This window comes from Phoca vitulina, unplaced genomic scaffold (genome assembly GCF_004348235.1).
Source record: "Phoca vitulina isolate PV1807 unplaced genomic scaffold, GSC_HSeal_1.0 scaffold31, whole genome shotgun sequence".
Classification (NCBI taxonomy): domain Eukaryota; kingdom Metazoa; phylum Chordata; class Mammalia; order Carnivora; family Phocidae; genus Phoca; species Phoca vitulina.
In genome coordinates this window covers 17,434,948-17,446,518 of record NW_022589734.1, presented here as the reverse complement: position 1 = coordinate 17,446,518, position 11,571 = coordinate 17,434,948, and the positions used below count along the sequence as shown (strand labels likewise).

General features: G+C 37.6%; 1 protein-coding gene across 5 annotated transcripts in view; it reads left to right on the top strand.

Annotated features, from left to right (window-relative positions):
• NUP153 (nucleoporin 153) overlaps positions 1-11,571 on the top strand; it is an 81,781-nt gene that overhangs the window by 22,393 nt on the left and 47,817 nt on the right. For all 5 annotated transcript variants that reach the window (XM_032424654.1, XM_032424655.1, XM_032424657.1 and 2 more), the window contains 3 exons: positions 9,485-9,733; positions 9,850-9,989; positions 10,071-10,199. In XM_032424654.1, coding sequence (XP_032280545.1) covers positions 9,485-9,733; positions 9,850-9,989; positions 10,071-10,199 — 518 coding nt within the window. The remainder of the gene's footprint in view (positions 1-9,484; positions 9,734-9,849; positions 9,990-10,070; positions 10,200-11,571) is intronic.

Genomic DNA, 11,571 nt, shown 5'->3' with positions numbered 1-11,571 from the left:
CACACACACACACACACACACACACACACACACACACACACACACACTGGAATGGTACGTGACCATAAAAAAGGATGAGATCTTGCCATTTGCAACAACATGGATGGACCTAGAGGGTATTGTGCTAAGTGAAATAAGTCAGAGAAATGAGAAAGACAAAACCATATGATTTCAGTCATGTGGAATCTAAAAAAACAGATGAATAAACAGAAAGCAGGATCAGAATTATAAATACAGAGAACAAACAAACTGATGGTTTCCAGAGGGGAGGGTATAGGGAGGTGGGCAAATAGGTAAAGTTGGGCAGGAGATACAGGCTTCTAATTATGGAGTAAATCACGGGGATGAAAGGTACAGCATAGGGAATATAGTCAATGATATTGTAATAGTGTTTTATGGTGACAGATGGGAGCTATACTTGTGAGCATCGCATAATGTATAAACTTGTTGAATCACTATGTTGTACACCTGAAACTAATGTAATGTTGTGTGTGAACCTATACTCCAAAATTTAAAAAGATAAAAGTGTTCAATTCAGGGGCTTTAAATACATTCACAGAGTTGTTCAGCCATCACCACAGTCAGTTTTAGGACGTTTTCATCACCATCCTTATCACAACCCCCAAATCCTACACCCATTAGTAGTCATGCCCCATCCCAGGCAACCACTGATTTGTCTTTGTCTCTCTGTAGATTTGCTTAGACTGGACATTTCATATAAATGGAGTCACAGAATATGTGGTCCTTTGTGACTGGCTTACTTCACTTAGCATAATGTTTTCAAGGTTCGCCCATGTCGTGGCATGCATCAGAACTTCATTTCTTTTTATTGCCAGGCAATATTCCATGGTATGGATAAAACTACATTCTGTTTATCCATTCATTAGTTAATGGACATTTGGGTTTTTCCACTTCTTGAACATTATGAATACTGCCGCCATGAATATTCATGTGCAAGGTTTTGTGTGGCTATGCTTTTTCTTGTGTGTATACCTAGGAGTAGAATTGCTAGGTCACATGGTAATTTTAACATTTTGAGGAATAATTGTTTTCCAAAGTGGCTGTACCATCTTGCCTTCCCACCCACAGTGTATGAAGATTACAATTTCTTTACACCCTCACCAATATGTTCCATTTATAAATGTTTTTTTAAAGTTTATTTTTTATAATCTCTGCACCTAACATGGGGCTTGAACTCATGACCCTGAGATCAAGAGCCGCATGTTCCTCTGACTGACCCAGCCAGGCACCCCTTTAGTTTTTTTTATTATAGCTCTTCTAGTGGATTGAAGTGGTATCTTGTGGTTTTGATTTGCATTTCCAGGATAACTAATAACACTGAGCATCATACCATATGCTCATTGGTTGTTTGTATATCTTTGGAGAAATGGCTATTTGCATCTCCTTTTTCCATTTTTTTTTTTTTTTTAATTTTATTATGTTATGTTAGTCACCGTACAATACATCATTAGTTTTTGATGTAGTGATCCACGATCCATTGTTTTCGTGTAACACCCAGTGCTCCATGCAGCACGTGCCCTCCTTAATACCCATCACCGGGCTAACCAATCCCCCCTCCCCCCACCTTTTTCCATTTTTAATTGGGTTATTTGTCTTTCTATTGTTGAATTGGAAGAGGTCTTTATATATTCTGGATATAAGTCCCTTATCAGTATAGGGTTTGCAAATATTTTCCCCCCCTCTGTGGATTGTCTTTTTTACCTTCTTGATGGTGTCCTTTGAAGCACTAAAGTTTTTAATTTTGATGAAGTCTGGTTTCTCTCTCCATATATTTCTTTCTGTATATATATATTTTCTTTCACAACATGTTTTAGCTTATTTATAATTATAAAAGTTTCCTAACGCTGTGTTGAAGTCTTGTCTTGCCTAAATAATTAATGTGGGTGTATGGCCTGTTAATTTTGGTGGACATAGTAACCACCTTTTCCTGCCTGATTGGCTTGTCGTGAAATACAGTGACAATGAAATAGGCCTGAAAAAAATGATTACCAGTGTGGACAAATAGCTTACCTGTTTTCTTAGTAATACTCGATTTGGCTTAATCTTTAAATGTTTGCTTATTTTTTATTAGAATAACTTAGGAAGTTCTAATATCTATACTTGGGACAGATTTCTTTCAAATACATTATCAACAACCACCTTGAGGCTTAGTCTAGTAGGTCTATGCTGATTGCCTCCATGTCATTTTTTTTTCATGGGCATTGAAGGGGACCCTGGTTTCTCTTTTCATTAGAGACTTCTGGTGTTCTCCAGCCCATATCCACAGTGACTGACACTCTTTTCCATCTTAATGAGTGTACTTTTGAGGATTAACTAACTTGAAGAATTAATTTAGTTCAGGTGCGAGATAAATGGAGTGTTTCTCATTTTATATCTATAAAGTTCTTTTTTGTGTGTGTTTGTATTTTCATCAAAATAATGGAATTAATTTAGTGGTGTGCCAAGGTCAGTTCCAACTTGGATTTTATTCATTATGTTATTAAGTTTATATCCTAGCTTTTCTGTTACATGTATAGTATACATACCTCTGTGAGTTAGCTTCTGAAATTACTATGGAAGATTTTAAACTGCGCAAGTAAGGAGGATAGTGCAATGAAACCCCCATGTACCCATTACCCAGCTTCAAAGACAACCAACTTATGACTGATCTTGTTTTCTCTCTTCCCACACTTACTCACCCACTTTCCCACCCTAACTCCTCTAATTATGTAGAAGCAAATTGTGAGCCGCTTTTTGATACTAATTTCAGGAACTTGATAGCATTTCCCACCTCATTCTTATCTTAGATCTGAACCCTGCTCCTATCTTTTTTTTTTAAAGATTTTATGTATTTATTTGAGAGAGAGACAGCACGAGCGGTGGGGAGGGGCAGAGAAAGGGAAAAGCAGGCTCCCCCCCTGAGCAGGGAACCCGATGAGGGGCTGTGGATCATGACCTGAGCCAAAGGCAGACCTTTAACCAACTGAGCCACCCACGTGCCCCAATCCTGCTCCTGTCTTAAACTTTGTTAGTTCCAGGTAGTTCTTTTCTCACAGTATTTATTGCACTATTCAGTAGTTGTAATCACATAATGTGTGATTTAAAGTACCACTGATAACTCCCCAGTGTGATGAATATTATCTTACTAGATAAAGAACTGTTTACTCTGAAACATGACATTTAAATTTGACAGTGCATTCTCAAAAAACAACTTAGACCTATCTGCTCTTAAAGTGGTGTCAAATTATAGAAAGCTTAAAATAATTGAAAGCTTAAAGCAGTCCTGAATGTTGTTTACTCAATTTTACCAGTATAACTTTTATATTAATAGTAACTGGAGCTGGAGGGTATTGTGCATTCTTCAAATAGTACAGGGCAGTAAGAACAGTTATGGAATCTGTGGCCCATTTAAAATCTGTTATCTGCAGCTTTCTGCCTGTGTACTTCGTTGTGTTGACTGTCTTAATGATGGTGAGCCTTTGGGTGTCTGGATTTCTTCTGCTAGGTTAGTGGAATCTGAAATAATGTACAGGTTTCATTGAGTCAGTTATGAGTTCAGGCCTCTGAAAGACTCCACGATGGCATATCTAGTACCCTAGTCAACAGTAGATTGAAGTTGTAGACTGCTTTGTCTAATTGATACCATGTGATTAAAGGTATACTCTTAGAAACTGAGCATGTGTGGCTGATATAAATCTGTAGATGACATGGCCTTGTTTAGTCTTATCCCAAACTATGTCTTTTGGGCTTGGTTTTGGGCGTAAAGAACCTCTGTAAGTATTAAAAAGTACCATTGCTGTTAGCATCATACCTTCAAATAGAAGTAGGTCATAGTAGATTTCTTTTTCCTTTGTAGTTTCTGTGTAGACTAGATGTAGCAGATGTCTGCCAATAGCTAGAAAATTGTCCCCTTGCTTTTATCCTATAGGATAAACTGATGCAGGGATGAGAGAATGGGATAAGTAAAAAACAGTTTTATGATCTAATATACTACAAAATTAGAATACTAAATACCCTAAGAAACATTTTAATCTTTATGTATGTGTGTTCTGACTGCAGAGAAATTGAAATAATACAAGCTTAACTGTTAATACCGGTAGATTTTCAGACTCTAGCCCGTAGCTGTCTTAACTTGAGTGAGCTTGATAAGAAATTACTACATATAAAACAATTTAAATGTTCTATTGGATTTTAAAGTATGGTTTTTCATGAATAGTCATTTTTTTTTTTAAGATTTTATTTATTTGACAGAAAAAGAGCATGTGAGAGAGCATAAGCAGGGGGAGCAGCAGAGGGAGAGGGAGAAGCAGGCTCCTGGCTGAGCAGGGAGCCCGATGCGGGGCTCGATCCCAGGGCCCTGGGGTCATGACCAGAGCTGAAGGCAGATGCTTAACCCACTGAGCCCCCCAGGTGCCCCTCTTTTGGTTAATTTCTAAGTGTTTTATTCTTTCTGATGCTATTGTTAATGGAACTTTTCTTTTTCTTTTTTTTTTTTAAGATTTTATTTACTTATTAGAGAGAAAGCAGGAGAGTAGGGTGAGGGGCAGAGGGAGAAGCAGACTCCCCACTGAGCTGAGCGGGGGGGGGGGGGGGGGGGGAGGGGGGAACCCGATGCGGGGCTCGATCCCGGGGCCTCCAGGATCATGACCTGAGCTGAAGGCAGACATTTAACCCACTGAGCCACCCAGCCACCCCTGGAATTGTTTTCTTATTTTACTTTTCAGAATGCACATTGTTAGTGTATAGAAACACAACTCATTTTTGTGTATTGATTTTGTAATCTGCTACTTTGCTCAATTTGTTTATTCCAGCGGGGGTGTGTGTGTGTGTGTGTGTGTGTGTGTGTGTGTGTGTGTAATATTTAGAAGTTTCTACATATAAGCTATATCATTTGTGAATAGGATATTTTACTTCTTCCTTTCCAATTTGGGTATCTTTCTTCTGCTTGCCTTACAACTCTGGCCAGAGCTTCCAGTACTGGGTTAAAAAGAAGTGGGTAGAGCAGGTATCCTTGTCTTGTTCCTGATTTTAGAGGAGAATCTCTGTCTTTCACCACTGGGTTTGATGTTAGCTGTGAGTTTTTCATATATGGCTTTTATTAAGTTGGTGTTTCCTCCTAGTCCTAGTTAAGTGTTTTTATCTGCATCTTATTTTTTGCATAAGAATACCTTGAAACTAATCCAGAATTGTTTTGTATTGCTTATGCTGTTAAGTATTTTTGAAGACATACTTTTGGGAAGAAAATTACAGAGTAGCAAATACAGTCCAGCAGCACATTAAAGAATAGCAGAATCTTCTTACTGGGAAGAGTTAATCTTGGGATGTAAGGAATCGTTCATCATGAGGGACTTATTAATATAATTTAGCATATTTATAGGTGAAACAATCTTACAATTTTTTTTCTTGTAGATACTTAATAGACATTTGCTAGAACTTTAAGTCCATTCTTCTTTATTTCATTTAGAAATTGGAGACCACCATTTCCTTAACATGTTAGTCATCCAGAGGCCAGAATCACGTGTTATGGTGAAACATTAGAAACATTCCCATTATCAGGTATAAATTGGAAGCCCATCATCACTACTTCTAGATATTAAAGATGTAATTATAGAGGATGTATGTATATGTGTAAGTACTGGGAAGAAGGAGGCAAAATGATCCTTCTTTGCCAGTAATACCCAGAAAACCTAAGCCAGTTGATTAAAAAAACAAAATAAAACAAAACTTGTTAGAATAAGAGAATTGTAGAAATTAATCACAAAGTTAATATAGGACAAAAACCCAATAACTCTTACTTAAGCAGTAACCAGTTAGAAAGTATGAAGGAAGAAAGGATCCCACTTATAATATCAAAAAACAAAAATATATAGAAATAAACTTAAAAAGGAGTGTATAGTACTCTAGAAGAAGAAATTCTTTTAAGTTCTGCTGAGGGACATAACGGAGACCTGAACAGAAGGAAAAGTCAGTAGTAAAACAATGCTGGGCATGATAGCACTTCCCTTTTTAAAATCTTTTAACTGGGGGCACCTGGGTGGCTCAGTTGGTTAAGCGTCTGCCTTTGGCTCAGGTTATGATCTCAGGGTCCTGGGATGGAGCCCCACACATCGGGGCTCCCTGCTCCAGGGAGTCTGCTTTTCCCTCTGCCCCTCCCCCACTCATGCCCTCTCTCAAATAAATAAAATCCTTTTTTTTAAATTTTATTTATTTATTTGAGTGAGAGAGAATGAGAGCACGAGAGGGAAGAGGGTCAGAGGGAGAAGCAGACTCCCTGCTGAGCAGGGAGCCCTATGTGGGACTCGATCCCAGGACTCCAGGATCATGACCTGAGCCAAAGGCAGTCGCTTAGCCAACTGAGCCACCCAGGCGCCCTCAAATAAATAAAATCTTAAAAAAAAAAAAAAAATCTTTTAGCTTTAGTGTGATCCAGATCAATTTTAACGAGTCTGTTAGGAACTTTGAACATATTTAAAATACTTATTTTTATTTTATTTTTTAAATATTTATTTACTTATTTAGAGAGCACAAGGGGATGGGCAGAGGGAGAGAATCTCAAGCAGACTCCCCGCTGAGCACAGAGCCCAATGTGGGGCTGGATCTCACAACCCTGAGATCCCAACCTGAGCTGAAACCAAGAGTCAGATGCTCAGCTGGCTACCCAGGCACCCCTAAAATACTTATTTTAAAGCCTTTGTTAAGGTTAAATTGGCTCTCTTATATTCAGTTTCTATTGACTGTTTTTTCCCCTCACTATTGATCGCATTTTTGTTATATCAAATGGTTTCTGCCTAAATAGTGTCATTTTGAATAATATATATGTAAAGATTCTGAATGCTGTTACCTTCCCGTGAGGAGTATTGATTCTTGTTTGAGCAGGCAGTTGTTATTAAGTGATCATTTTGAACTTTGTAAACTTAGTTTTATGTTTTGTTGATGTGTATCTCTAGAAGGTCCAAGGTGTTTAAGTTCCCTAAAGTGGTAGGACTTAGGGCGCCTGGGTGGCTCAGTTGGTTAAGCGACTGCCTTCGGCTCAGGTCATGATCCTGGAGTCCCGGGATCGAGTCCCGCATCGGGCTCCCTGCTCGGCAGGGAGTCTGCTTCTCCCTCTGACCCTCCTCCCTCTCATGCTCTCTGTCTCTCATTCTCTCTCTCTCTCAAATAAATAAATAAAATCTTAAAAAAAAAAAAAAAAGTGGTAGGACTTAGCCTCCAAACTGTTTCCCCTGTGGCTTTTAGGACATCATCCCTAGTCTCAAGGGGAAGCGTTTCCAACATCTCAGCTGAATGCCATGGATTTTAAGGAGGTGCTTATAAAAGGGATCTCTAAGTTCTGGCCACACTGTAGCTTCTGTGTGCTTAGCACTGCTTCTTGCCCCCTAGCATTGCTCACCTCCTGGTGTCTGTTTTCTCAACTCTATAGCAGCTGGTATTTGGTAAAGCCTTAGATGGTCTTACTCTGTGCATGGATAGCCCATTCATTCTCTGGACACTCCCATTTGGACTTCTGAAGGCCCTGCCCTAACCAGTTTTCTACCGTCCAGTGCCCCATTCTGATTTCTGCCTGTCATGTTCTGCTTGGACTCCAGTTTTCTCTTCCAGGTCTGAAAATATACCTAGGTAGAGAATAGGGTAGTGATAGGGCTCACTTTTTGAGTTTTCTATTTATTTTGAGTTTTTCTATTTTTGAGTGCTGTTTTCTGTTGTCTGAAAGATGTCTCATATTTTGTCTAGTTTAATAATTATTTAAATTATAGTAGAAGGGCTAGTCTGGAGGCCCAGTTATTCCAGCCTAACTGTAAGTCTTTTGTAAACTTGACAAATGATTTTAAAATTCTTGAAAATATACCTGAAGATGAACAGAGAGATTCTGAAAAGGAATAAAGGGAATGTGGGGGGTAGGTTGGAGTAACTTTTACAGTTACTAAATGTGTTCCAAAGTTAGAGTAGGTAAAACATTATAGTACTGGTACAGATATATCAGTCGGGAAAGGAGTGAAAAGCCTTTGGAATTTAGTATTGTGGTAGTGGCGGCTTCTCTATCAGTGATTAAAAGATAGCTTATATAAGAAGGTTATTTTAGAATATGAACAGGCTAACCATTTGGAAAACAAGCTGAATCATTTGTTCACTACTTCGTCATAACTGATTCCAGATGGACTCAAGATTAAACATTATACTGACATAAAAGTAACTGTACAATACCAAAAAAATGAGTAAAAATTTAAATTTCTTATAGTCTTAGTAAAAGTCTTTGTAAACAAGGTACAAGTTATTTTCTGTACTGCAAAAGACACCATCAACAAAATGAATAGGTTCAACCAATTAGTTGAAAAATTAGTTGTAATATTTCAGATAATATCACAGTATCTTACTGATCAAAAATTAGATTTTACTAATCTTAATAGTAAGAGGGACTGTATCAGTAAGCAGTTAATAGAAGAAGAAATATAAATGACCAATGAATATAGAGAATGCTCAATATCCCTCTCATTTAAGTAAATGCAAATAAAATAATGATGCCATTTGACATAGTAGATTGACAGAAATCAGGAAAGGTTAATATCCAGTGTTAGAGAGGATGCTGGAAATGTCCATTGTCATTTGCTGTTTGTGGGAGTATAACTTGACAGGATCATAGTATGTCTCATAAGCAAAAATGAGCACGCACTCTGATCCAGTCCAGACAGCAGTTCCACATATCACTGTTCATCCCATTGAATCTCATACCTTGGATACTTAGGCAGCTTTAGGGGCCCAACTTAGGCTTACAGAATCAGATATTTTTGTGGATAGCTTAAAAGTGTTTAATAATTTGTCTTCATGTTTCTGTCATATTCTTAGAGAACCATGGATTAATCCAAAAGAATACTCTGAAAAGTATGCAGATATCAGTGCATATTTGTTTGATGGAGCATTGGGAAAATAATCACATAAATATAATCAATGACTATGATAAAATACAATGTGGTCTTTAAAGGGAATGCTTTGTATATAGAGACAATTATATTGGTAAACAGAAAAACAAGTCCTAGAACTGGATGCATGGTGTGATTATATAATTAGGGAAAACATTTATGTATGCATATAAAATATCTGGGAGGATATACAAATTTAATAGTGGTTATGTCTGGAGGAACCAGACATCCTTTTTGTTTCATGACTTTCTTATATAACTTCTTTGATTTTATTTTTTACGAGCAAGTTTTATAATACCAATTCAAGGAAAATAAAGGACCATGCACTTTTAGAAGTTGTATGTGAACCCTGAAACATGGTTTGATACTAGGTTAAGTAAGTTCATTGCCGTTAGATGAAACCTTGTTTGGCTAAAGAATAGCCTAAATTGGGCTTATCATGGGAGGCTTCAGTGACTTGCATTGAAGCTATATTTATTATATAGTATGTTTTTAAACACCATTTTGTTGTGATATTGTATTTTTCTAAGCTGTATTTTCATAATATTAATGCCTCTTTTTTTTTTAAGAACCCTCAACAACTAGTACTTCTTCAAATTACCCAGATGTATTAACAAGGCCTTCTCTTCATCGGAGCCATATGAATTTCTCCATGTTGGAATCTCCTGCATTACACTGTCAGCCCTCCACATCCTCGGCATTCCCAATTGGCAGTTCTGGATTTTCCCTTGTAAAGGAAATTAAAGATTCTACCTCTCAGCATGATGATGATAACATCTCAACTACCAGTGGTTTTTCTTCAAGAGCTTCTGATAAAGGTATTCTTGGCATTTGGTAGTGAAGTTAAATTTCATGGGAAAGGTTTTTTCTGACTTGTAATTTCCATTTTCTTGTAATTAGTGTTCTTACTATGCAGTGCATATTTTTGTTTCAGATATAGCTGTTACAAAGAACACTTCATTGCCACCTCTGTGGTCCCCAGAGGGTGAACGTGCTCCCTCACTCTCACAGCACACTGCCACCAGCTCAAAAAAACCAGCATTCAACTTATCTGCCTTTGGAACACTTTCTCCTGTGAGTACTAATACGATTTGATTTAATCACATTAGTTTTGAGTGTTTATTGCTCATAATTTATTGTTGTGTTTCTCTGCAGTCACTTGGGAATTCTTCAATCCTTAAAACAAGTCAGCTTGGAGATTCTCCTTTTTATCCTGGAAAAACAACGTATGGTGGGGCAGCAGCTGCTGTAAGACAGCCGAAACTACGAAACACACCATATCAGGTTGGTTTGAATAGGGAAAGGACTGGGAACTTAAAAAAAAAAAAAATTATAATAATTGACAGGTAACTGATGGACCTCAAATGGAGTTGTGGTTCGGTTATTTTTTTGGTAAAGTGCTAGAACTGTGGATTAGAAACATTCTTTTCATTTAGGGACTATCTGTACATTATTTTAGACCTAAGTGAATATTTATTCATTACATTTTTGAGTGTGTTATATGCATCTGTGCTTTAGGAATTAATTTAGGAGTTAATATTTCTTTTTTAAAAAAATTGATGTGTAAATTATGTATAGTAAAATTTACCCTTATTAGAGTAATTGAATTTTAACAGAATACATAGAGTTGTGTACCCACTCTGCAAAGTATTGAATAAACATTTCCATCACCCCAAATGTTACCTTATACCTCTCTGTAGTTGACCCCTCTTTCTGCTTTCCACCCTCTGGCAACCACCGATCTCTTTTCTTTCCCTGTAGTTTTGATGTTTCCAGAATGTCATTGAAATTTAATCAATACAGTTTCTAGCCTTTTGAATATGGCTTGTTCTACTTAGCATAATGCATCTGAGATTAGTACATATTTTTGCCTTATCAGTAGTTCCTTTTATTGCTGAGGTGTAATTTGTTTATCCATTCACTAGTGAAAGGACACTTGGGTTGTTTCTGATTTGGGGCAGTTGTGATTAAAGTGGTTATGAACATTTTGTGTGAACATAAATTTTCATTTCTCTTGGGTAAATACCTAGAAGTTGGCTGCTGGGTCTTATGGTAAGTATACATTAAACTTTATAATAAATTGCCACACTGATTTCCAGAATGGCTGGTACCACTTTGCATTCTCAGCAGTGAATGTTCTGGGCAGCACTTGTCATCAGTTCTTTGTTTTTTGTTTTTTTTATTTTAGCCATTCTAATAGGCATGTAGTGGTAACTCCACATTACTGTGGTTTTTATTTATGAAACTGAGCATCATTTTGTGTGCTTATCTGCCATAAATGTATCATCTTTAGTGAAACATCTGTTTAAATCTTTTGCCCATTTTTTGTTTTAAAGATTTATTTATTGGGGTGCGTGGGTGGCTCAGTTGGTTAAGTGTCTGCCTTCTGCTCAGGTCATGATCTCAGGGTCCCGGGATCGAGCCCCGCATTGGGCTCCCTGCTCCGCGGGAAGCCTGCTTCTCCCTCTCCCACTCCCCTTGCTTGTGTTCCCTTTCTCACTGTGTCTCTCTCTGTCAAATAAATAAATAAAATCTCAAAAAAAAAAAAGATTTATTTATTTTTAGAGGGAGTGTGCATGCACGTGAAGGGGGGGAGGGGCAGAGGGAGAGACTCAAGCAGACTCCCAGCTGAGTCAGGAGCCCAGTGTGGGGCTTG